This window comes from Anabrus simplex, chromosome 1 (assembly GCF_040414725.1).
Source record: "Anabrus simplex isolate iqAnaSimp1 chromosome 1, ASM4041472v1, whole genome shotgun sequence".
Taxonomy (NCBI): Eukaryota; Metazoa; Arthropoda; class Insecta; order Orthoptera; family Tettigoniidae; genus Anabrus; species Anabrus simplex.
Window position 1 is genome coordinate 964941131 of NC_090265.1, and position 26540 is coordinate 964967670.

A 26540-nucleotide genomic window follows, 5' to 3' on the forward strand; every position below is an offset into this window, starting at 1 on the left:
AGGGAAGTTAGCAGCACAAGACAATTAAAATGAAAGCAGTTATTCAGGTTTACTGTCTGGTAGGCCTACTGCTCAACAGACAGAGACAAATGACTGGCCAATGAGTTATTTTGTATCAATATTGCAAAATAAGATAATATGATACCCTTATTCCTTTTCTCTATGGGATCTAGTATGAAGTGAGACAAATTTTCATAGCGAGTTTTTATGACCATATGCCCTTCCTGACGTCAATTTCATCAGAAGAATTAATGCGATGAAACGAATGACGCGATATTATGAGTAACTAAAATGGATTATATTTACTTTATATGTAGGCCTAAAAGTCGCGTTCACCATTTATTGACCTTTTACATTAAGAAATACTGCCTTCCAATGAAAATAGCCAGTATATCTCAAATAGATTCATAAGTTTATTAAGAACAGTGTAGAATGTACAACTTATAGCGCTTCATAGCCTAGAAGTCATGTGTTCAATGCACAAAATTTGAGGTTATCGCATATTGGACCCCCCTTTACTTTTTTGGCTGTAAAAGTGGGGGGAAAAAAGGGGTCTAATACTCGAGTAAATACGGTATTATAGCCCGTTATGTGTACCATGCTACTAGGGATAATAGCGCATAACTAGCTTTCACTAACACAAGCTACGTGTACATTGCTGTTTTCAAGGAGAGCTGTTAGCTCCTCATGGTGAGCAGGTGGGGATTGAGAATTTAAGTGAATGCAGTTCAAAGATCATGAGTGGCCTGAAATACTTTCACTAATGAGCTCTGGCAGTGGGGTCTCACAGTTCCCGGATAGGAGAGGTTAGGGTAGTGGGACAGTCAGGTCCACAGCTGGCAGTAGTTATAACGGTACTCATCACACAAAGCATATTTATGCTATATTTCTCATACCTTGGCAAACTGAAATCTGAAGGCACTTTATGAAGACAAGTCATCTGTGGATTATCAGGAAATTTTTCAAAAATTCAGAGTCCGAAAGGTAAAATTTCCTTGATGCTTCTTACCTTCGAATCTCCTCTAATATCACACCGGCTTTTCATGCCCACACACCTTGTCTCAGCCTCACATTCTCTCAACTTGTCATTCAGCTGTATTCACTTATAAACACATGTAGCCATACCCTAATCTTTATCTAGCCATACATTATCATTCATTCTGCTATAGTTCTCATACCTTTGGCAAACTGAAGTCTGAAGGCACTTTATGAAGACAAGTCATCTGTGGACTATCAGGAAATTTTTCAAAAATTCGGAGTCGAAAAGGTAAAGTTTCCTTGATCTCTGCACTCTGCTCACGAAACTTGAGTTGCTTTAACTTCTTTATATCTTCATCCAGCTCTAGGTTATCAAGAATGACAGCTACAAATAAGCTCAACACAATCTGAAATAATAAATAACATAATTCCCAGAGCAACCATCATCATTCAGTTCAGTATTTAACTGCTATGTTTTCCTTTCTTTTAATGTTCCACTCATTCACTGCTTTTATAAAGGAAATTTAGTCTGCTCTGTTAAATATACTCACCAATGTGACAAATAAATGATATAATATGAAGTATACAGCTACCAGGGGAGCAAGTGTTTCTCGTGTTCGTAACATAGTTTCGTCCATTACTTCAACCCATGCCTCCTGTGTTAAGATTTGAAACATGGACATAAAAGCCTGCAAACAAAAGGTATATTTATATTAAACTTGACATATGACAAAAGAAAAGAATATTATTTTGTTCTGTATGGTTTAAATCCCAATTAACTTTTGGTGAGGAATGAAATTTGGCAAGACTTATAATAAAATAAGACTGGATGTGGATTTACATAAAGAATAATAATTCATCAAGGCAAGGATGAAGAAATACACATGTACATTAGGGAAAAAAAAAAAACCACACACACAAAATATATGTTTTGATGTAACTCCCTCATCAGTTAGAGAGAAAGAGAAGAATTCTGTGGAGATGGTGCTACAGACTGGCAAGCATCTGGAGATGATCAGTTAGGGGAGAGGGGCTAGTGACAAGAGAGGATGGTCCAAGATGAAGCTACTTAATGTTTGGTCTGACCTGACCTTAAAATGATCGAGTGTGAAATCTTGAATCAATCTTCTTAGTTCTTCAATATGAAGGTAGGTGAGCAGTGATGCTTTATCTCCCCTCCTCTGTTTCTCGTGCTAGTCGTTTAATTCTCACATACAATTTTGCATTCACATCTTCAATGATTTGATTAATGAACTGCTATCCTGGCCTGCAGACCAGCCCCTTTCTCTTTTGTCCTCCACTTTTCCCTCCAAAACATTCACCATAAAGGCATTGTGCTTCTACAAGTGTCCAACAAAACAATCTCTTTGTTCCAATAGATTCCTGCAAAGACTCCTCTTTTCTCCACCTCCAGTACATACATCCTCTTAGTTGTTTTTGCCATCCAGTGTATTCTTTCCTTTGTCTTCAACACCACAGGTTGGATACCTCTAATCCTTTCTTTTCATTTGCCAACAGCCTGTATTTTTGAGCACTAAAAGGCAATATGCCAGATAAAACTTTTATAAAATTTATTTTCACTTCTTTGGATAGATTTTTAATTTCTAGAATAGTCCTTCTTTTTTGCTGAATGCCACCTTGGCTTGGGCAATTCTGCTCCTTCTAACAGTTGTGCTTAGTTCATCAGCAGTAATTTTTCACTCTAGATATGTAAACGGTTTCACTTGTTTTAAATGAATGATGCTTAAACAAATTCGTATACTATACCACCCACAGAACAAAAACAAACTTTTGCAACAAATTATAATTTATTATAAATTATTATTATGATAATTATCATAGAACTAATTACATATACTAACAGCCAAAAAAAAAAAAAAAAAACACACAGAGAGAGAGAGAGAGAGCGTATTTACGCGAATAATACCCGCATATTTCTTGAAAAAAATTGGAGCACGAAATTGGGGTGCGGGTTTTATTTGAGTCAACGTTGGCATTTTTAAAAAAAAAAATCAGCCTTCCTAAAGTTAGGGTGCGGGGATTATTCGCGTAAATATGGTATATTCCATATATGCAAAAGAATATCTATAATTAATAATATGATATAATATCGTACAGATGACTTGACTTGTATTGATAGGAGGATTTTATAAATATTTTCTTTTGTAAAGTGATAACCGTCAATACGGAATGAGATTCATAACTTGCAATGATATGATATAATATTTTATTTAATAATAAAAGCTTGCCAGGGACTGAGGGAAAAACAGATTTGGTATAAGATGGTACCTATCTATGAAGATTGCAGTGTGAGAATTGTGGTGTTTAATCTGCTCATTTAAAACAAAAAATTATGTTTGTCCATGACAGATATTCATTTGTTGTATCAACTCACTATGGTAATATTAACTCATAATGGTTTTTTTTTTTTTCTTTTAGCAGCTTTACGTTGCACCGACACAGTTAGGTCTTACGGTTGATGATGGGATAGGAAAGGTAGAGGAGTTGCATACCTGCCAACATTACAAAACCGAAATTCAGGAGATTTTTATATGAAAATCAGGAAAACAAAACCAGGAGAAATCAGGAGATACAATTGGTCAAAACTGATTTTTCTACATGTCTTGCATAATACAGTACTATGATGTATTTATAACACTCATTGTCTCAAAGCCCGACTGTTGCTACAAGGCTAAAAATTACACATCTCTATTCCCTCACAGGAAGTATGTGAGTGAGATGATCGGTCTCTGATAAGCCTAGCGAAAATAGTATGAACTCATGCTCCACATGTGTGAATCAGTCATGCACTTAGATGCCATTACTTAGCAAATGCATAGATTAAAATATTGCATCAAGCGCCCGCGCGATTAAGCGAAGCGCAATGCCATTTGGATCAAATAACTAGCTGATGTACCCGTACTTCGCTACGAAATTCTCAGAAAGACTGTCCTTATAGTTTTTCCAACTGAAGTCAACACAAGTCATTACAATGATGTCAGTATGAATGTCGCGATTAAAATCAATGCTTCATATGAAATATTCGATAAAATGAAAAACAGCACATTTTCTGATTTTTAACAAAAAGTACTACGGTGTTGGTCTAACAGTTCAAAGTTTCAGAGCTAGAATGACCAGGCTGCAAACAGCCGCAAACACTCCTGTGTAATTATTCCGTTTAAGTGTGCACACTGCTCATTCCAATCACTGCCTCAGAGTAGGGATCAAATAGCTGGAATACTATGATGATCCAGTGTGTTACGTACCAGTAGTATCGGAAAATGTATGAACCAGAGGAATGGCATGCTAAAGAAGAGAGAGATCTAACTCCCCACCTATTTCCTGCCAATATTCAGGCAGGATGTTATATTTGATACGCAGCAGTAACCCCAACTATTGGAGATAAATGGCAGCAGAATACACAAAGCACATAACAACAAACAATGTTATTGTTGATCAATTTTATGAGCTTTCTATATTGGAGGCCTTCACATTTAGTTTTCTTCCGACTCTCTGATATTAGAGCATCTAATGTAAAGTGAGTCGCCCTTTCTTTCATGACTCCCGCTTGTGTTATTATTCAAGCAATCGTTTTTTCATGACTTTTTTCTCATTCTTATAATCATCTTCAAAATTTAATCACCATCACCACCAATATTATTATAGTCGGTAAGGTAAAACTGAATAAGAAATAATCGGAAATTGTGTTCTCTATAACTTTTGTTACGTAGTACTTTCCGATATGACCAGTAAGATAGGTAATTAAAAATTAAATTTTTGGCACCTTCCCCTAAACTACCATTTTGAACATAGCGAATAAAATTATTTATAGCGTAGACTGTAGTTCCTTATTCCCTGACTTTACATAAAATTCTGTTCACCCATTTTCTTGTACCTTGGCGCAGATATGGACTTACCAACAAAAATCCAAATTCATGAATATCTCTGTTATCATAGCCGGTACAGTAATAATGTATAAGACATAAATGATAGGAAATTTAATAATATATAACTTTAATTATGTAGTATTTATCGATAGGGCTAATCTATATATATGAAATAAGAGTTTTGTCTGTACATTGCTCAGAATTTAAAAAGGATGGTATTTCTGTATCAGTCATGTCCACAGTAACAAGGAAATGCACTTTTTAATTTTCTGTAATTCCTGTCTGTATATATGTATGTACATGCATCACGAGAAAACGGCTGAAAAGAATTTAATGTTATTCAGTATGCATAGTCGGGACATAAGTTGCTACAATCTAGGCCATAAATAATTTTATTCACGCTGAGTGAAATGGTAGTTTAGTGGAAGGCCTAAAATTTAATTCTCAAATATTTATGTTGTTAGTGGTCATACCTTAATGAAAATCAGTGTGCAAAGTCGAGGAATAAGTTGCTATAATCTAGGTCATAAATAATTGTATTCTCGCTTAGGAAAATGGTAGTTTAGGGGAAGCTGTAAAATTTAATTCTCAAATATTCATGTTATTAGTGGTCCTATCTTAATAAAAATCAGTACGAAAAGTCGCGGAATAAACTGCTATAACCTAGGGCATAAATAATTTTATTCACGCTGAGATAAATGGTAGTTTAGGTGAAGGCCTACAATTTAATTCTCAAATATTTATGTTATTAGTGTTGTATCAATAAATATTACATAACTATAGTTATATAGTTTTAAATTTTCGATAATTTATGTCTTATACATTGTACCGTACCGGCTATAATCACAGAGATATTCATGAATTTGGATTTTTCTTACTAAGTCCATATCAGAGCCAAGTAACGAGAAAATGGGTAAACAGAATTTAATGAAAATCGGTATGTGAAGTTGGAGAACAAGGAACTACAGTCTATGCTATAAATAATGTTATAAGACGCCCGGTATCGCAGAGTCGAAAGAAAACTAAATGTGAAGACCTACAATACAGAAAGCTCATAAAAATGATCAACAATAGCATTAAATTGACTATTGTTTGTGATGATGTGCTTTGTTGTCTTCTGTTGCCACTCATTTACGATAGAGAGGATTACTGCTGCGTACCGAGTATTTTTTTTAAATGTGCCTTACGTCACACTGACACAGATAGGTCTTATGGTAACGATGGGATAGGAAAGGGCTAGGAGTGTGAAGGAAGTGGCGTTGGCCTTAATTAGGATACAGCCCCAGCATTTGCCTGGTGTGAAAATAAGAAACCACGGAATATCATCTTCAGGGCTGCCGGGGTTCGAATCCATTATCTCCCGGATGCAAGCTCACAGCTGCGTGCCCCTAACCGCACGCCCGGTCGTAGCGAGTGTAAAGCCACCTGAATATTGGCGGGAAGTAGCTGGAGAGTTAGATAACTTTCTTCTTTAGCATGCCATTCCTATGGTTCATAAATTTTCTGATACTACTGGTACGTAACACACTGGTTCATCATAACATTCGAGTTATTCAATCCCTACTCACTGATTGGAATGAGCAGCGTGCATGCTTAACGGAATAATGGCAGAGGAGTGTTCACGGCAGTCTGCGGCCTGGTCATTCAAGCTCTGGAACTTTAGACTGTTAGATTGCCACCATAATACTGTTCGTTAAAAGTAAGAAACTGTGCGGTTTTTCATTTGATCGAGTATGTTATGTGATAACATTGCTTTTAATCGCTACATTCCTACTGACGTTTTTGTAATGACCTAAGTTGACTTCAGTTAGGAAAACCACAAAGTCAGTCTTTCTGAGAATCCCATAGTGAAACACGGGTACATCAGCTAGTTACTACATAAATCTCAACAACAAAAACAACAAATAATTTAAAGGTTGACTCTCTACTGCAACTTCTAATATAGAAGGAATTATGAGGGCTACCTTTTGCATCCAGTATATACCATCCTAGACTTTCTAGAGATTTTTATGTTCAACAATTTTTCTACTCATAATACCTGGGGTCTAGCATTGATAGTTTAGGAAGCATAAGCCAAGAAAGCGTATTGATAGCCATTCTTTCTTTGATTTCCTTCCCTCAAATTGCACCTACTTGTACACTTAAACCTCCCTCGATAAACGCTCTTTACAACGGTGAAAAATGCATCAAAATCCGCTTGGTGTTTCTTGAAATTAGCCCAGACAAACAACAGACATGCATAGAAAAGGGACTTAGTTATTTTAATTTTATTATTATTACTATTAACTTTATTGACCACATTGTATCAACTGAGTCATTCCACAGTCACTTTCTCTTTGAAGGTTGTACTGTTTGGTTCTTGTGACCTGTCCAATACTTTTTCATTTGTCCCGATTGTAATTTTTTCAATTAGTCTGAAATAGCTATAGCCCTTCTATGTGTCATTTCTGCCAAACATTTGTGAGTCTTAAGAAGGGTGTTAATTTTATTTTTGTTCGCTCCTTTTACTATCTCGAGTTCAAGTGCTTTGAGATATTGCTGAATTTTGTAGATTCATTGTCCCCTCGTCTTCTTTCTAAGATTTCTCAGCACTAGTTGCTGTAAAATAATGTGCCTGGCAGTCACAAAATGTGGAAGGAACATGAGATTCTTTTCCTCTTCACTGTGCTTGTGACTGGGGCAATATCTAGATAGACAGTTTTATTAGCAAGGATTCTTGCTAGTCCAAGTTATTATAGAATATATATTATAGGAGAAAGTTTAGGTAGCGATCACAGGTTGCTAGTAACTACCTTAGGAAGCATATACAGTAACCCAAGATATAAGTTTGAGAATTTGAAAAACCAGATAAGAGGTCTGAACACCAGATGAAAATTAGAGACAAACTGCCCAAATATGAAGTATGAACAGCTGAAGAATAATGGCTTGGATTTAAGAAGACCCTGGCAGACAATGCTGCCAATATTGTAGGCAAAACAAGTAGCAGAGTAAGAGAGAGAAAGAAAACCCATGTTGGAATGTAACTGTCCGAAATGAAATGAGAAAACAAAGAGAGAGAGAACATCAGAAAGGTGTGGCAAGGAATGAAGAAAAGTTAGAAGACATCAGTCAGTTGTACCAAGACCCAAAGCTTAAAGAGAAAAGAATCATTTCTAATGAGAAAGAGAAAATCTGGACTCACTTTGCACAGAAACTAGAAGAAGACACCAAGAACAACAAAAAAATTATTATATGAAGGGGCGAGAAGCAAGAAAAGCATCTATGAAGGAATAAAGGCCATGGAGAAAGAAGATGGCAACATCACTTGGAATGACAAAGAGAGACAGAGACGAAATTGGACAGTATCTACAAAATTTATATAATTGTGAAAATTTAAATATCAAACAACAGGAGACCATGACGAAAGAAAATATTCAAAACCTGGAGCCTCCTATAACTTGGATGGAAGTAGAAAATGACCTAAAGAACATGAGTAAAGCCAAGACTACAGGCATAGATGAGGTAAGCGCCAACATGATCAAGGCTGCTGGAATGCTATGATTGCAGTGGTTGTAAACACCATGTGGAAAGAAGAAAAACTACCCGAAGACTGAACTAAAGGAGTCATCTCCCCCCTAATTAAGAAAGGAGACAGACAGAAACCCAGCAACTACAGGGGAATCACTCTTCTATCTAATGAAGTCAAAATAATGGAATGAATCATAGAACAGAAGTTAAGAAGAATCACTGAAGCACAGCTTGAAGAGGAGCATTATGGCTTTAGAAGGAACAGGGCCAGAACAGTTCTGATATTTTCTGTAAGGATGATCATGGAGAAGCACTGAGAAAAAAGAAAAGATGTTATCTTTATTTTCCTAGATATTGAGAAGGCATATGACAGTGTTCACAGGCAAAAAATCTGGGAATGTCTTGAGAATAGATCTATACCATGTGCTTTAATTAATACAGTCAAAATGCTTTCTGAACATTGCCCGAGTTGTGTCCAAATAAGAGATGGATATTCAGAGTGGTTTGAGACTAGGCAGGTTGTACAACAAGGCAGCACACTATCACCACTTTTATTCATCATTGTAATGGAAGAAATAATTAAAAGGATTTCTCTTTGCAAGTTGTTTTATGTCGCACCGACACAGATAGTCTTATGGCGACTATGGAATGGGAAAAGGCTAAGAATGGGAAGGAAGCGACAGTGGCCTTAATTAAGGTACAGCCCCAGCATATGCCTGGTGTAAATATGGGAAACCTTATACAGGGCTGCCAACAGTGAGGTTTGAACCTACTATCTCTTGAATACTGGATACTGGCCACACTTAAACGACTGCAGCTATCGAGCTCGGTGGATTCAACACCTGTGAGTTGAAAGCTCTTGCCTTTGCAGATGATGTGGTGATATGGGATGATAGTGAGGCTGAAGTACAACAGAAGCTCAAATACGTAGTACTGCAATGCTATATTCAAGCAATATGGTCTCGAGATAAGCAAGTCCAAAACGGCAGTGTTGCCTGTTAGTCGAAAGAACATCCATACTAACATCACTCTAAAAGTTGGAACAAGTACATCACTTCCATTATCTTGGCAGTGTAGTAACAACAGATAGCCAGCAATATGCAGAAATCACTAGTACAGGACAAAATGGAGCACTGTTTTATCATCTTGGGATAAGCAAGTTCCATGAAGATCAAAATTAATACTCTACGGGAGCTTCTTTGTACCAATTACCACATACAGTCTGGAAACCTGCATCCAAACCAACAGAAATATCAGCAAACTACAAGTACCGGTAGTGAAATAAAGTTCTTAAGAACTATGATTCAGAAAACAAGGAGGGACAAAATAAGAAACGACAAAATACGCCACTTTGTTCAAGTGAAAAAAACTCTTAGTGAGATCTGTGTCATGGCTGAAATGATTTGGTCATCTCAAAAGAATGGACCCACCTATAAAGAACAGCTAGAGTGTGGTTTGAGAAGGAACTTGAAGGCAAAAGATGACGAGGTCAGCCAAGAAAGAGATGAAATAATCAGATTAGAAATGATCTAGCTGGACAAGGTCTTGATTTGCAGCAGGATATAGAATAAGACATCTACATGGACAGAAGTAAATGGAGAGTGCTCATTCACTGCACCCGAGAAACTGGAGCTGGTCCAAAATGATGATGATAATAACCGTAAACTGGGGTTATTCTGAGACAGTTTTGATGACTTCTTCAATATAATTGGAATAGTATCATTATGCATTAAGGTTTTCCTATATTATCGTATGCTTCCATACTTTATTCATGTTTTATAACAAATTTTTATACGTATATTTGCATGTAATCACTCAATATTTCAAGAAGAACTTGTGACAATGTTACCCCATTACCTCTTTTTACCATTACATTGCCACGTTTAGTGCAGATATCACAAAGTTACCCCCATTAAGTTGTTATTAAGATTTCAGCTAAATATAAAAGGAGAATTTCTTCCAGAACCATGATAATATAACACATTGTATATTGTTAAACCCTCAGATATAAACACTTGAAATATTCCCTTCATTCAAGATAGAGTAGTTTACAAACTGTTTACTATGCGCTGTGTTTTGGGAGTTCTGGAATGTCATAGATTTCAAGTTTTTGGCTTTGTATGGTTGGATTAATTTTACACCATATTTTTGTCATCTGCGTACTAGATTTCATCCTTGATATCCTGTCACTTCCCAGTGCTGTCCATTGCACTGACAACTGTACCTCACTTGTATACTTTAGTTACAATTCCTGGATAGTACTCACCTTCGAATATTAAAATAATGTGTGTTCCAACAGCCTTATCATCAGATTAAAGATACTAATTTCACGAATAGGGAGTTCTTCAGATTCAGAATTAGATTCTGCTTCATGCACTGAATTGTCTTTTGATTGAGTAAAGATCTCATCGTCATTTTTACTTGAATCCTCTGTTTGGGTGGCTTTACTTTTCTTTGAGCGACAGCTTCTACTGGTGCCACTACAGCTAGGAATCTCATCTGCAGTGTCTAAATCTTAAGCTGTCATATCTCTTCCAGGTGGCACATCTATCTTTATAAGTCAGGGCCACAATAACTGTTCGGCCAATTTTCAACTAACTTAGTTCTCAATTAGATCTTAACAAGAGATTGACTTTCTTGCCTTGGTATAGTGGAACATCGCTTTCCGACTCCAGATTATTAAAAAAGGCAATTTTGAGAACACTGGGGTTACTTCGTGACAGAGCAATTGTTGTCACAAAGTTACCCCTTAAACTTCTCCTCTTCATTTTATTTTAACATAAATTATTGAAAGAAAGCTCAAAGCGACATGAGAATCGCGCATGTTTATCAGGAAACGTGAAATTAAGATTTCCACTAACTTTGATATGTGTACCCCGCTATTCACAAAATCACACGCTCAGTACAATGCAACAAAAGGCTCTCTGTTGCAAACAATCGAACACTTAGGAAGTTATCATTCTACACACAGGCAGCGGCATTATTGAGGAGTGAAAACATATGCTGTTCACTGTCAGACGATCAATATATATATCGCGAAATATGAAATAATTAATTGGTGTGCGCCTGTCACATAGCAATCCTGGTTTACGATAAGTATAGGAAAGGAACTAACAAATGTCAAATCAAGTTAGACCGGACGAGTTGGCTGTGCGCGTAGAGGCGCGCGGCTGTGAGCTTGCATCCGGGAGATAGTAGGTTCGAATCCCACTATCGGCAGCCCTGAAAATGGTTTTCTGTGGTTTCCCATTTTCACACCAGGCAAATGCTGGGGCTGCACCTTAATTAAGGCCATGGCCGCTTCCTTCCAACTCCTAAGCCTTTCCTATCCCATCGTCGCCATAAGACCTGTCTGTGTCGGTGCGATGTAAAGCCCCTAGCAAAAAAAAAAATCAAGTTAGAGAAAGAGGAGGGAGGGAATAAGAAAGGAACATATATAATAGGATGAACACAATGTCAGGTCAGTTTGGGAAGAGGGAGCAAGAGAAACAGGAGACAAGGACAAACATGGAAACACAAAAGGACAAGGATAATCTCCACATTTTCATACAATGCTGTCTTCTAATATATCCCAACTCTTCTACATCCACCTACGTATAGTATAAAGTGATTTATTACTGAGCTCGATAGCTGAAATCGCTTAAGTGCGGCCAGTATCCAGTATTCGGGAGATAGCAGGTTCGAACCCCACTGTTGGCAGCCCTGAAGATGGTTTTCCATGGTTTCCCATTTTCATACCAGGCAAATGCTGGGGTTGTACTTTAATTAAGGCCATGGCCACTTTCTTCCCACTCCTAGCCCTTTCCTGTCCCATCGTCGCCATAAGATTTATCTGTGTCAGTGCAACGTAAAGCAACTTGTAAAAAAAAAAAAAAAAAAAAAAAAAAAAAAATTGATTTATTACTATAAGATGATACAGAACGACAGTTAACATAGTAAAAGATACACAAATGAAATACTGATTTTACTGAACATTTTGTAGGACCAACTATACTAGTAAGACACAAATTGCAAATTTTGTCAATGGGAAAAGTCAATGACAGAATGGAGCTTACTTCAGGAAAACTTTCAAACTTGGTGAAATCGCATAGAAAACAGAAGAGTTGCATTGAGATGCTAGATGAAATGATGAGCAAACACATTGTAAAAATTATCAGGCTTCCCAATTTCTTTCCAGGTCCAAATATCTTGTACACGAAATCTTCTAACATTGGTGATGCTTTAATCAGGCGGACAATACGAAGCACCTATTGGAAAGAAAAAGAAAAATCATGAGACACAAAATATATACATGGCTTAAAGACAAGAATATTTCAATAAAGACATTGAGACTGGTGCAGCATTACATAATCATGATACACTTACAAATTTCTAAAATTTAAGCTGAGAAATAACAGGGTTTTCTGTTTGGCAAGTGTTCTAAATGCTCATTCGTAGAGCAAGACATACCCACCAACGTGAGCAAAATATATGCATGGAACTCTTTAAAAGTTGTGATAACTGAAGTTTTGAACGTTAGTAGGACTTACCTCACTCACGTGCCCGGTATGCGACCCGCACTGTGGTTGAAATTGAGATATAATACCGGTAACCAGACAGATCACACCCCAGGTGCGTAGGTAGATTACTGTACATTATTTACCGCAGATAACGAACAAATGTATAAAATATGAATACATTTATGTCTTCTCTATTACAGAATTTGACAAACAAAAATGAAATACTTTTGCTAATAGAAGTGATCAATATAACAACAAAAATGAAACCCTATAGCTAACACAAATGGTAAATGAGGGTAACAACAATCAGTCTTTCTTTAGTGAACAGTGGGAACTGCAAAAATGGTAATAATGTAAATCTATAAATAAAGAAAACAACCATCTAGAAGTTGAACTTGTCATAAAATATTTACAAAGACCCATGATATTCCCTAAAGCAAGGCGTTAGGCAGAAACCCAGAAATCCCAGGCAAGTTGAACAGTCAAAAATGGAGTCCTTCCTGATTTTATAATTATTGCTGCAAAGTCTGCAGCATTTTATTTGCGACTTTAGGCAAGTACTCTGGCAAGTGAATTCCATAATGTTGTTCATTTTCTGGTCATTCTGTAGCAAGTTCAAAATTATCTCCATGTAAAAATCATAGAGATCAAATTTCTTCTCTCTGCTGTACATGTTGTCGAGGAAATAAACATTATTTAACATAATATGAAACAAAGGTATCCCAAGTTTCTTCTAGCAAAGAATTGATTTGTGGGTCTGTGGATAATAGGCCAGCATCTGATCCTGCCTATCAACACCTTGCATATGTTTATTATACTCCACAGTAATTTTGGGCTTGATTTTCTTCTGTCCATGCTTGTTTGTGGTCTCAACCAAATCACCTTCAAATTCGCTGAAAATCGCGAGAACATCTCTCGTATCTTTCTATTTGCTACAACATACCCCTTCCTGTGTGTAACAGTTGATCGCTTCACCCCTCTTCAACCGTTTGGCTACAACTTCTGGTGGGTTACACTTCCTCTTTGCTTGCGGAGTTCCGGTACAGTAGGTCTGCTTTTGGAGAAGCTCTTCTGTAAGGCTAACAGTGTTGTAGAAATTATTCATGAAGAGGGTAAGGCCTTTCCCTTCCACCCCTGTCAGCAACTTGTTAACCACTTATGCAGCATGCCCCTCTTCATTTGAAATTGAGATATAATACCGGTAACCAGACGGATCACACCCCAGGCGCATAGGTAGATTACTGTACATTATTTACCGCAGATGACGAACAAACGACCTACCTCAGGATCTTTAACCCCACCATATATATGAATTGCGTGGATAAGACCAATCAGCTGAGCTGAAACGTATAATTTCATACCATATTTATGGCGTTTGCCTTGAATATATTGTTTCCATCATAGCTGACCTCTCCAGAACACCATGCTCTCCTCTATGGAAAGCTCATGGGATGGGTGACCCAATTTGTTCATTTTATTATTGAAATTGACAATCATTGAGCAAATTTTGTAAATTGGAACACCTGATGTTCGCTCTCTTTGAAAATGCAAACATCTCAAAAGCAGTAAAAACCTACCTCTTGACATGAATTTAGAAAACGACAAATTAAATAAATAAGGTTTCTTCCAACAGTCATTTATATGGTTCACGCGGATCAACCCCATGTGAAACACAATGCCTATGAAAGTTTTAATTTCCTCAGCTGCGGTGTTCTTCCAGTCACTGATTCTCGACCATTTCCCCGTGCTTTAGAACAGAACGCACTTTGAATATTCGTTACATTCTTCAGCAAGAAATTAAAAAAATTGAAAGGGTGAAAAAAAAGTTTTAAAAAGCTATAGGGAGTCAACTGTGGTGGGATAAACTTGAGTCCACTGTTGCCTGAAAACTGAATTTTGGTACTGCAGATGGTCGAGTAGGAAGCTACGAACTTGCAGTTGTAGCAGCAGCTGATACCTGTACCAGTGTTAAAAGAAGTCAAAAACACAACGGTTCTACCCGATCAATACTGTTTATTTGCTTAAGGGCCAGTTGGTAAACTAGATGGCAGCTAGGCAGGAGGCAAACTACCCGGGGGTGTAAATCACTGGTACTTCAGCTTAAAACATAAGGGAAGAAGAAACAACAGAGGGAGAGTTTTAGAAAGAATGTGTTAAAAATGGCAGGATTCCAAGTTCGGGAGGGAAAGAAAACAGGCTCAAAATGGTCCGAGAGAGGGAAAGGAGGCATAGTGAGCACATGAAGGAGTATTGGAAGAAAATAAATAAAGGGTACAGATCTCTGCACATGGTTATGAGGGTGTTTAGGGGTTGTAGTAAGGATGTAAAGGAGAGTGCATATAAGTCTCTGGTAAGACCCCAACTAGAGTATGGTTCCAGTGTATGGGACCCTCACCAGGATTACCTGATTTAAGAACTGGAAAAAATCCAAAGAAAAGCAGCTCGATTTGTTCTGGGTGATTTCCGACAAAAGAGCAGCGTTACAAAAATGTTGCAATGTTTGGGTTGGGGTGAACTGAGAGAAAGAAGAAGAGCTGCTCGACTAAGTGGTATGTTCCGAGCTGTCAGCGGAGAGATGGCGTGGAATGACATTAGTAGATGAATAAGTTTGAATGGCATTTATAAAAGTAGGAAAGATCACAATATGAAGATAAAGTTGGAATTCAAGAGGACAAACTGGGGCAAATATTCATTTATAGGAAGGGGAGTTAGGGATTGGAAAAACTTACCAAGGGAGATGTTCAATAAATTTCCAATTTCTTTGAAATCATTTAGGAAAAGGCTAGGAAAGCAACAGATAGGGAATCTGCCACCTGGGCGACTGCCCTAAATGCAGATCAGTATTGAATGATTGAAGAAGAAAACACAACACAGGATGAAGCACTGAAATTGTCACGTGGTCTCTAGAAGACTTCGGCTTCTCCATCGTTTTGATACCATCAGCAATTATCTTCTCTTATTCATAAGAGATAACAGTAGGTCTACCCATAGTCACACTTAAAACACCTCTTTGTCCTGTGACATGTTTATAATGCTGCTTTAGGTATTTTGTATGTTTTTCCAGCCATATATAATGTTGACTGTCCACGTTTAACAAAGTTCATAGCAATCTTCAAACAGTCTTTGGAGTATGTTGGAGGTTGTGTTTTACGAACATACGTATGCGCCATTTCTGGAAGATTACTAACATGATGGGGGAAGTGGAACCTAATGGGTTACACTTACCCCAGTGACAGTTTGATCTGGGACAAGAGAAACCTATATTGATTTTACTCCTAGCAACAAAACTGCATCTACCACACTATTATGGCATGTTAAGATATTATTTAACCCATACTGATTTAATGTTAATGTAATCTCTACATTTCTTGGTGTAGCAATAGTAAAATTATATGTCGCACTAGGTCATATACTACGAGCAGATATGATGCACATCCAAAGACTAGCAAATTAGAGCTCTACTGCCGAGAGTTTTGGGTATGTAGCGATTATCACGTCTTATTAAACGTAGTAAGATGAAATTCTTGCTAGTAGCACCACTTCATATATATTATACATGCGACAATAGCCATGGGTTCCACTTCTCCCAAATTTACACTTACCCCGGTGTACCACATGTGGTATAGTGGAGTAAATTGCTCAAGGTTGTGCAACATGGGAAACAGTGACTATATCGGTAAAGACAGTTGAAATCCGTCGAAAGTGTTGCAAGAAGTGGCTTGAAAATCTGGGGTAAGTCAGGAAGTACAGACTGAGGATTGTAATTTATCAATGTGGACAAACAAGAAGAGCGTTAATTTTCATATTGGCTGCTCGATATCCAATCCGAAGGCTATGATTTTGAATGAGGTTGTATTGAATGAGAGATGTTTGAAGATGTCTCAGGGAGAGCGTTGCTACTAGTGAACTTCTGGAGACACTACAGCCATGTGGAACAAGACTATATACACATGTACGCGTGTGCGATGAGATTCATTATGGATGCATTGCGAGCCTATTACAAGTTCATTTTCTGTGTTCCTGTGAATGTACAGTGTGTGGTGGTTTATATGCATAATCTGGAGCTAATGTGTTATTTTTCACAGAAATTATTATTGCTAGATGAGACAGTAGGCTAAGACTTCTTGCTTGGTTATTCTTTTGTTGATTTGACATGGTATTCATTGTTCATTGATTCTACATTGTGATGTTGTGCGGATTCTTTTTGTACCTTGTGTAGATATAATACGTGGTAACTTTATTCCATGGTGATGGTGTTATTTTGTTCAGGAAAATGAGGTTAATAAAGGGATAGCAATCTCATCCATATGAAATTATCACTTTGAAGCTTCGCCTTCGAAACGATTTACATACATCTGTGAACCAAGGAAACGATTCATACATATGTCATGGAGAAATGTTAGAGGCCAGACCAACCTGTGTAAAATAAATATTGGAAGCTGGGAGGATTCAAGATATTAGTCGGAAGAGGGAGTGTTCGTGTAATTACGGTAAAGGATGACCTTAGCAAATAAGGGGCTTCCAAGTGTACGGAAGTTTGTTGCACCAATTCTTACTAGATAGGGTGGAATTCTGCTAGCATCCAGCAGTGCCTATTGGTCTATTAACTTGAGGTATGTAATAAGTGTAAAAACATGTACACTATGTGATCAAAAGTATCCGGACACCCCCAAAAACATATGTTTTTCATCTTAGGTGCATTGTGCTGCCACCTACTGCCAGGTACTCCATATCAGCAACCTCAGTAGTCATTGGACACCGTGAAAGAGCAGAATGGGGCGCTCCGCGGAACTCACGGACTTCGAACGTGGTCAGGTTATTGGGTATCACTTGTGTCAGAAGTCTCTACACAAGATTTCCACACTCCTAAACATCCCTAGGTCCACTGTTTCTGAAGTGATAGTGAAGTGGAAATGTAAAGGGACACGTACAGCATGAAAGCGTACAGGCTGACCTCAGCTGTTGACTGACAGAGACCGCCGACAGTTGAAGAGTGTCGTTAAGTGTAATAGGCAGGCATCTATCCAGACCATCACACAGGAATTCCAAACTGCATCAGGATCCACTCCAAGACTACGACAGTTCGGCGGGAGGTGTGAAAACTTTGATTTCATGGTCGAGCGGCTGCCCATAAGCCAAACATCATGCAGGTCAATGCCAAACAATGCCTCGCTTGGTGTAAGGAGCTTAAACATTGGACAATTGAACAGGGGAAAAACGTTGTGTGGAGTGACGAATCACGGTACACAATGTGGCGATCCGATGGCTGGGTGTGGGTATGGCGAATGCCCAGTGAATGTCATCTGCCAGCACGTGTAGTGCCAATAGTAAAATTTGGAGGCAGTGGTGTTATGGTGTGGTCGTGCTTCTCATGGAGGGGGATTGCACCCCTTGTTGTTTTGCGTGGCACTATCACAACACAGGCCTACATTGATGTTTTAAGCACCTTCTTGCTTTCCACTGTTGAAGAGCACTTCGGGGATGGCGATTGCATCTTTCAACATGATCGAGCACCTGTTCATAATGCACGGCGTGTGGCGGAGTGGTTACACGACAATAACATCCCTGTAACGGACTGGCCTGCACAGAGTCCCGACCTGAATCCTACAGAACACCTTTGGGATGTTTTGGAATGCCGACTTCCAGCACCTGATTGAACGTATGCCTGTGAGAGTGGAAGCTGTCATCAAGGCTAAGGGTGGGCCAACACCATATTTAATTCCAACATTACTGATGGAAGGCGCCACGAACTTGTACGTCATGTTCAGCCAGATGTCCAGATACTTTTGATCACATAGTGTATATGGAGAGTGAGTGTAGCTAAATTGAGGATATATTGCACATCTGTGGTTTGTCAATTATGGTCATTTATGAGATTATTAAATTTTGTTTCAGACAACAACTACTTCACTTTTAATAAGAAAATTTATAAACAGAATGGTTTAGCAATGGGTGACCCAAGATCGGGCATCCTAGCTGATATTTACATGAACTCGATTGAACACACAAAAATAAGAACTAGGATTTGTTTGTGGTTAATATACGTTAATATAACAATAAGAATGTCACCAATAGTAGCGAAATCTTAGAAAGCTTATATAATATCAAACCTAACTTAAATTTCACTAAGGAAGATGAAGACAAAGGTTCCTTAAATTTTTCAGACATAAAGGTCACCCGAACCATTAACACCTTTGATTTCCAGATTCATAGAAAGCCTACACATTCGTCTATAACCATAAATAATTCCTCATTACACCCCGGTTCTCAGAAACAAGCATCTTTTCATAGTTTAATATATACAGCGTTAAGAATCCCACTCCCCCCTACTAGCCTAAAAACTGAGTTAAAGTACATAAGGAACCTTGCCAAAATTAATGGTTTTAAGGTCAAAATGGTAAACTGCTTAATTCATAAAATTAAAAACAAGTCATCCAAAAATCATATACCCGACAAACCTAAAAGAACTGAATACGCCACTTTCACACATAATAGTCCAGTTGTCCACCAAATTGCTAACACTTTCAACAAATGTAATATGAACATAGCCTTTAGAACAACCAACACAACTCAAAATATATTCTTCAATTATAATAATATCAACAATAACAACAATAAATATTCAGGTTCAGGAGTCTACCAATTAACATGTTCTCAGTTGGACAGACTGGACGAAGCTTCTATATAAGGTACATGGAACACTTCAATGCAGAAAAACACAATAAATATTCGGCAATGAGCACGCATATGAAGGAAACTGGTCACCGTTTCACTTCAACTGAAAAGGATCTCACAATGATCAGGAATACAAGCAAAGGTAAACTTTTAAATGAATTAGAGAATATATATATTTTTCTGGACAAAACATATAATGAAGATCGAAACCCTAACGATGATACGAAAGTCCTCTATATAATTTAACGCCTAAGTTATTAAAAACGGTCAACCCAAACCAGAATAGAGTCCCACGAACATTTACACCCTTTAAATTAAAAACTCCCCTTATCTCACCAAATACTAAGTCTACACTTGCCCCTCCAAACAAACCCCTCCCACATTAACATCGGTGTGCAAAGCTCCACCTACCTCCGCTTCCCTCAGCATTTGCCACCACTTCTACCGCATCGATACAACACGAGGAGTAGGAATTCCAGACAGACTAATGCTGCTGATGCATTAAGATGGACATAGTTTACGGCAAACGAGTAAGTACCCGTTTTACATAACATATATTTCTTAGGGATTCACTTACAATTTAAACATACACCGTCAATCTCGTTTTTTTGTTTCATTACAGTGTAACCACATTCTTTTCCACGGTGTTCTACATCTTCTAGAGGGACCACACTTTCATGAGACTGTCAAACAAACCTGTCAAATACTCTGATATACTCGTCTCAGCAGCAACTTCAACCAACATATCAACGTCTTCTTGCATTAGTTATCTTAAGATAATTTTTGGGTTAATCAACTTAATAAGATAATCTTAAATCGTTCCCCTTTTTACCGGCCAATATATTTTACCTCCTGTGTTTCTGTGTATTGTCATACCACTCTTGTTTATTAAGGTCTTGGGTTTGAAATCTGACCCCCAAGCGATGCGTATGTTCAAACTTCCTACGAAGAGGATCCACTTCAATGTCAGACATGTGGTTTTTTTAAGAATTAATATGACACAAAATTCTTTTCTTTTTAGACAAACATTTTAAATTATTTAAAGTGATTTTAGCATGTGTTGTATATGTTATGTCTCAACATCTTTATTTTATAACAATTATTCCACAGTGCATTACTTTTAAGAAATCACAGTTCAATTTTTATGTTACAAATGATAAAGTCCTCTGACCAATGATTGCTTTAAGATTAAATAAGGCTGATGATACCCAATAAAAGAAGGGCAAAACATGTCCCTTTAAATTTAGTAATTTTTATGTTTATTTAACCACATTACCGTGGAAATTAATTGTATTGAATAGGTGGGGTAATAAAAATACTCCTTTTGTAAACTTAGCGAAATGAGTGGTATGTTCTGAGCTGTCAGTGGAGAGATGGTGTGGAATGACATCAATAGACGAATAAGTTTGAGTGGTGTCTTTAAAAGTAGGAAAGAACACAATATGAAGATAAAGTTGGAATTCAAGAGGACAAATTGGGGCAAATATTTGTTTATAGGAAGGGGAGTTAGGGATTGGAATAACTTACCAAGGGAGATGCTCAAAAAATTTCCAATTTCTTTGCAATCATTTAAGAAAAGGCTAGGAAAACAACAGATAGGTAATCTGCCACCTGGGCGACTGCCCTAAATGCAGATAAGTAGTGAATGACTGATTGCTTGCTTGCTTGCTTGCTTGCCTGCTTGCTTGCTTGACTGACTGATTGACTGATTCATTGATTTGAAGTATTCAGCCAAAATTATTGCATTGTCATAATCATTATAGGCCACCTTTCTGTTTTTATCTTTTATCAGAAGAGTAGGGGGAGTATAACTTTTGTGGTATTGTTTAAATGTCAAGGATGTTAAGGTCATTCCAAGTGAAGACCTTGGTGGAGACCATAGACTGTTCGTTGCAGTTATTGCAAAGGAAAGACCTCCCAAAGTCTGTAACAAAAGAGTCCCAAAAATAAAAACTTGGCGACTAACCGAGCCAAGTGTAAAGGAAGAATTCAGGGAAGGAGTGCGCAGGTTGTTGCCGAGAGAAGAATTGAAATTGGTAGATGAAGAATGGGATACTCTAAAGAACGTTGTGGTTGGTACAGCAGAAAAAGTATGTAGATGACAGAGTCAAATAAGAAAACCTAAAGAAACTGCCTGGTGGAATGATGATATTAAAAAGGCTATCAATGACAGAAACCGTGCAAGAAGATCCTTATATCAAGCAAGAATGCGGGGAGATCAACATGAAATAGAGGAGAAGCTGTTACTTTACAGAAAGAAAAAATTACAGGTCAAACAGTTGGTTGCAGCTGAAAAGCAGAAATTCAAGGAAGATCTGGCTACCAAAATAATGCAGGATGGAAATACAAAACTGTTATACAGTATTGTTAAGAACAGAAGAACTCAAAATTAATCTATCCAATCTGTAGAACTTCCAAATGGTGAGGTGACTAGGGATAAGACCAAAATATTACAGGAGTTCCAAAGGCACTTTGAAACTTTGCTGAACTGTTATGAAAATGTCACTCCATTAGACAACTACCCTATGATTCTGGCAGCACAAATACCACTAGTCTGACATGGTTGGAAGTAGAGACAGCAATATCTAAGTTGAAAAAACAACACATCAACTGGATCAGATGAATTACGTGTTGAGATGATCAAAGCACTAGGAGAGGTAGGACAACAGTGGATGTACAGGGTACTCAATAGAATCTGGGAAGAGAATGTAATACCCAATGACTGGAAGCAAGGAGTCATCATCCCATTGTTGAAAAAAGTGATAGAAAGAAATGTACCAACTACAGAGGTATAACTCTGCTGTCACATAGTCTCGAAATCTATGAATCCATCCTTGAGAGCAGGAGGAACAACAAGGATTTGGACCTCATAGATCAACTATCGACCACATTTTTGCCACCAGAATGCTCTATGAGAAGTATTGGGAGAAAGGTAAAACACTTATAACTGTTTTTCTGGACATCGAGAAAGCATATGACCATGTACCACACAGGCATATATGGGAATGTTTGAGACATAAGAAAGTGCCCGATGATGTCATAGCACGAGTACAACGATTATATGATGAAACCAAGTGTTGTGTCCAGGTCCAGGATGGAAGGTCAGGTTGGTTTGAAACGAAGAGTGGAGTCCAGCAAGAAAGTTGTCTTTCACCACTTCTCTTCATAATTATAATGAATAAAGTTTTAAAAGCAGTTAAGAGAAAGGATCCAACAACTAATGCCCTGGTTTTTGCTGGTGATATAATGGTATGGGGTGAGACAGAAGCTGAAGTACAAACTAGACTAGATCTCTGGCATGATGCTTTTACAACCTTAGGTCTCAAAATCAGCAAAACGAAGACAGTTGGCTTGGTGATGAGTAGAAACTCTCCAACTGTTCATCTAAGAATTGGAGATGAGGAGATGGATATTGTAGACAACTTCCAGTATTTAGGTAGAGTTCTGTCATCAGACAATACCATAAATCACGAGATTAGTAACAGAATACAGAAAGCTTCCAAATTCTATCATGCTGTATGTCAAATACTTTGGGATGAAACATTTCCGTTAGTTTCCAAGACCAGTTTGTACAAAATATATCTAGTACCTATATTGACGTATGGCCTGGAAGTAGCAACACTTACTGGAAAAACAAAGTCGTCTTCAGGCAACAGAAATGAAGTTTCTCCGTTCTTGTCTACAAAAAACAAAAATGGATAAAATAAGGAATGTGAATATCCAACAACAGCTTGGATTGGAAAGAAGCTTGCTGGAGACTCTAGAAGTGAAGAGATTGCAATGGTATGGTCACATGAAAAGAATGAACCCTCACGGGACTCCTCGAACATACTTTGACCACAATGTTCCTGGGAAGAGACCAAGAGGAAGACCTTGTGATATTTGGGAAAAACAGATAATGAAGGACCTTGAAATTAGAGATGTGAACTCTATGTCGCATATATGAGCAGCATCTGTGGATGAATAGAACAAACTGGAGAAGGCTCATACACAACCGCACCCGGCTTGCTGGAGCGAAGAAATGATGATGATGTTTAAATGTCCTATAATTGTCTCTTGTTTTATTTTGGTTGAAAGCTTCATCAACAGATTTTAATGTTTCCTTCTGATAATTTCTTTTAACTCATCTGATTTCTTTAGCTGTTAATCGTCTAGCATTGATTAGTTCTTCTCAAGAGCTTTCTGTTTCTTGTTGTTGATCATTCAAACAGGCTTTATGCCAGCATAGTATTAGTGTATCACACTCTTTATTCCACCAACCTTTTTTTTTAATGGGAGCAACGTCTTCTTCTATGGCTTTCAGTTTGTTAATAGTGGTTCCCAAGCTATCAGTTAAAAGTGTTGTGGATTTCTCAAGGTATGTGCGACTATTAATGAAACTAGGATCACACAATCTTTTCCTATTAAGGTTATGCGGTTGATTTTTCTCTGATATACTCGTCTCAGCAGCAACTTCAACCAACATATCAATGTCTACTTGCATTAGTTATCTTACGATAATTTTTGGGTTAATCAACTTAATAAGATAATCTTAAATCATTTGCCTTTTTTTTCTGGCCAATATTTTTTAGCTACTGTGTTTTACCTAAAAAAAATAGAATTCAACCTTAGCTTTTGTGTACTGTCATACCACTCTTGTCTATTGAGGTCTTGGGTTCGATACCTGACCCCCAAGAGATGCATATGTTCAAACTTAAATTTAATCTTGGAGATGTAATGGTCTGAATCAACATCAACACCACACAGAACCTTGACACAAGTGCAATAACAGGTATAACTTGAAAACAATGTTCTCTTACCCACGGATAACTAATGCAGATATCGAGCTTGGATTAATATGGTTATTATTATTATTATTATTATTATTATTATTATTATTATTATTATTATTATTATTATTATTATTATTATTATTATTATTATTATTATTATTTGTATGTATAGGTATGAAGTGTACATCCATTTAGTATTAATATTGTTATTATTTACGTAGTCGAATGATCGTATTGTGTGTGAGGTTATGTAATGAACATATGTTGTACATAGACATTGATATCAGTTCCGGTAATGTAAATACCTGTAAATTAATATTATAATTATATCTTACCTGTAGGCCTATATATAAACTGTAATCCATAATTAATGTGAAACACATTGTAACTTCCAGAATGGTAATATGCACGAGAACAATTGAGAATATTCTGTATACTATTTCTATGTATTGGACACACTGGAATATTCAAGGTAGCTTTTCTTTGTAATGTATCTGTCTAGAAATCTGGCCAGATATATATAAAGAGACGATCTTGACGGTGAAGTTAGTTATTGAGAGTTACTGTTAGTTATTGTTTGGAAGTTATTGTTTGACGGGTTGACATGCGGTAAAACGCAGTGTCCATATTGAAGTGACAGGCTTGTACGCAGTCATCTGTTTTATCTGCGTTTCAAAGTGTAACCTTTGTGATATTCTGTGTCAGTTGTCAACTCTTTAAAGATGGCGGCTTTGTTGATATTCTACAAGTGAAGTGTTTTTGTCTTGTGATACGGTGATTAAGGTTATGTGTGTATTAATTTGTGAATATGTAAAGAAAAGTATTGTACCAATTGACAGCATCTCGTGTGCATCTTTGTGGATACATTAACTTTAACATTATAAATTTCTTAATGAAATTTACGATCCATGGCCACATGATCTATTTGAAAATCACCCAATTTAACATTTGGACTTTACAAAGTCATTAATTTATGCGGTTTTCTTTTAAACCTTGTTGTTTCTAAAATTAGTTCATGGTTAATACAAAATTCAATTAACCGTTAGCCAATCTTCTTCATTAATTTATGTGCTGGCCATCGTCCCACCACAACACGAAATTTCCTCTCATGTCCAATCTTTGTATAAAAATCACCAAGAAGAATTTTAATGTTAGTATGAGGTATATTTGTTACCAATTGGTCAAGTTCTTCCCAAAATTGATCTGTTCCCTCTTTGTCAGTTCTGTTCTTTTCATTTGCTGGAGCATGAACATTTATCAATATATAGATCTTGTTTTCAACTTTCATCATTAAAAATGCTACTCTTGACAAATATCAGGAAAAATCAATAACAGAATCTAGAATTCTATTGTGTCTCAAGAAACCAACTCCATACTGAGGAACATTCTTTATGACTCCTTTCACCTGGAGGTCCTTTATAGAGACGATACCCTCCTGATTCAATTGGGTTCTGATCTTAACGAGCTGTGATCACAATTTTATGTTGATTCAAAATATCTATTAGATGTTTCAACTTACCAACTTTCATCAATGAATTGATATTTACAGTAATGTTGCCAAATACGCAGGCGGAGATGATAAAGTTTTATTAATTGAAATTTAAATCATATATTTAATAAGTCATTTCAATATTGCTATAACTTTTTATTACTTTTATATTAAAATTGGAATGAAGGTAATGTACCCGATGCATTTACTGGATGTATTACAAAATGGCGCCTACGGAAGATAGAGGCCAGCCAAGGCAAAGAAATGTGTAGTAGGATATCGATACTTATATATGTCAGAAGGCCATGACTAACTTAAACCTACCACTATGAAGGCGGTGTACAATGGTGTAGAATCGATAGAATTGTTTAAAAAAAAATAAGAAGGGTCAATCGGATTATTATAAAAACTGACTTAAAAAATTGACCTCGTAAGGATAAGACTTCCTGAACATCGCTCTAAAAAAATAAGCAAGATTTGCAGTATCTAACGTGAATTTTAAGCTCAGAGGTCAGTAATATTGAAGAAAATGAAGAGATAAACGTTGAAATACAGTAGAAGAAATAAAATCCAGAAATTTTGAAAAGGTCGTCAAAATACTTAGACGCAAAATCGTTCGGAAACAAGAAGTTGATTGAGTTGCGAGAGCTTGAAATTGAGCTATATTAAGTGGAAATAATAGCAACGATAGCCTAAATAAAGAGGCAATCATTATAAAAATATATATACATAC

The 26540-nt window shown here is 37.1% G+C and overlaps 1 protein-coding gene across 2 annotated transcripts in view; it reads right to left on the reverse strand.

Moving 5' to 3' along the window:
• na (sodium leak channel non-selective protein na) overlaps nt 1-26540 on the reverse strand; it is a 711066-nt gene that overhangs the window by 436810 nt on the left and 247716 nt on the right. For both annotated transcript variants that reach the window (XM_067148870.2, XM_067148869.2), the window contains exons 10-12: nt 12428-12619; nt 1530-1667; nt 1179-1385 (exon numbers count right to left, since the gene is read on the reverse strand). In XM_067148870.2, the coding sequence (XP_067004971.1) occupies nt 1179-1385; nt 1530-1667; nt 12428-12619 (537 nt within the window). The remainder of the gene's footprint in view (nt 1-1178; nt 1386-1529; nt 1668-12427; nt 12620-26540) is intronic.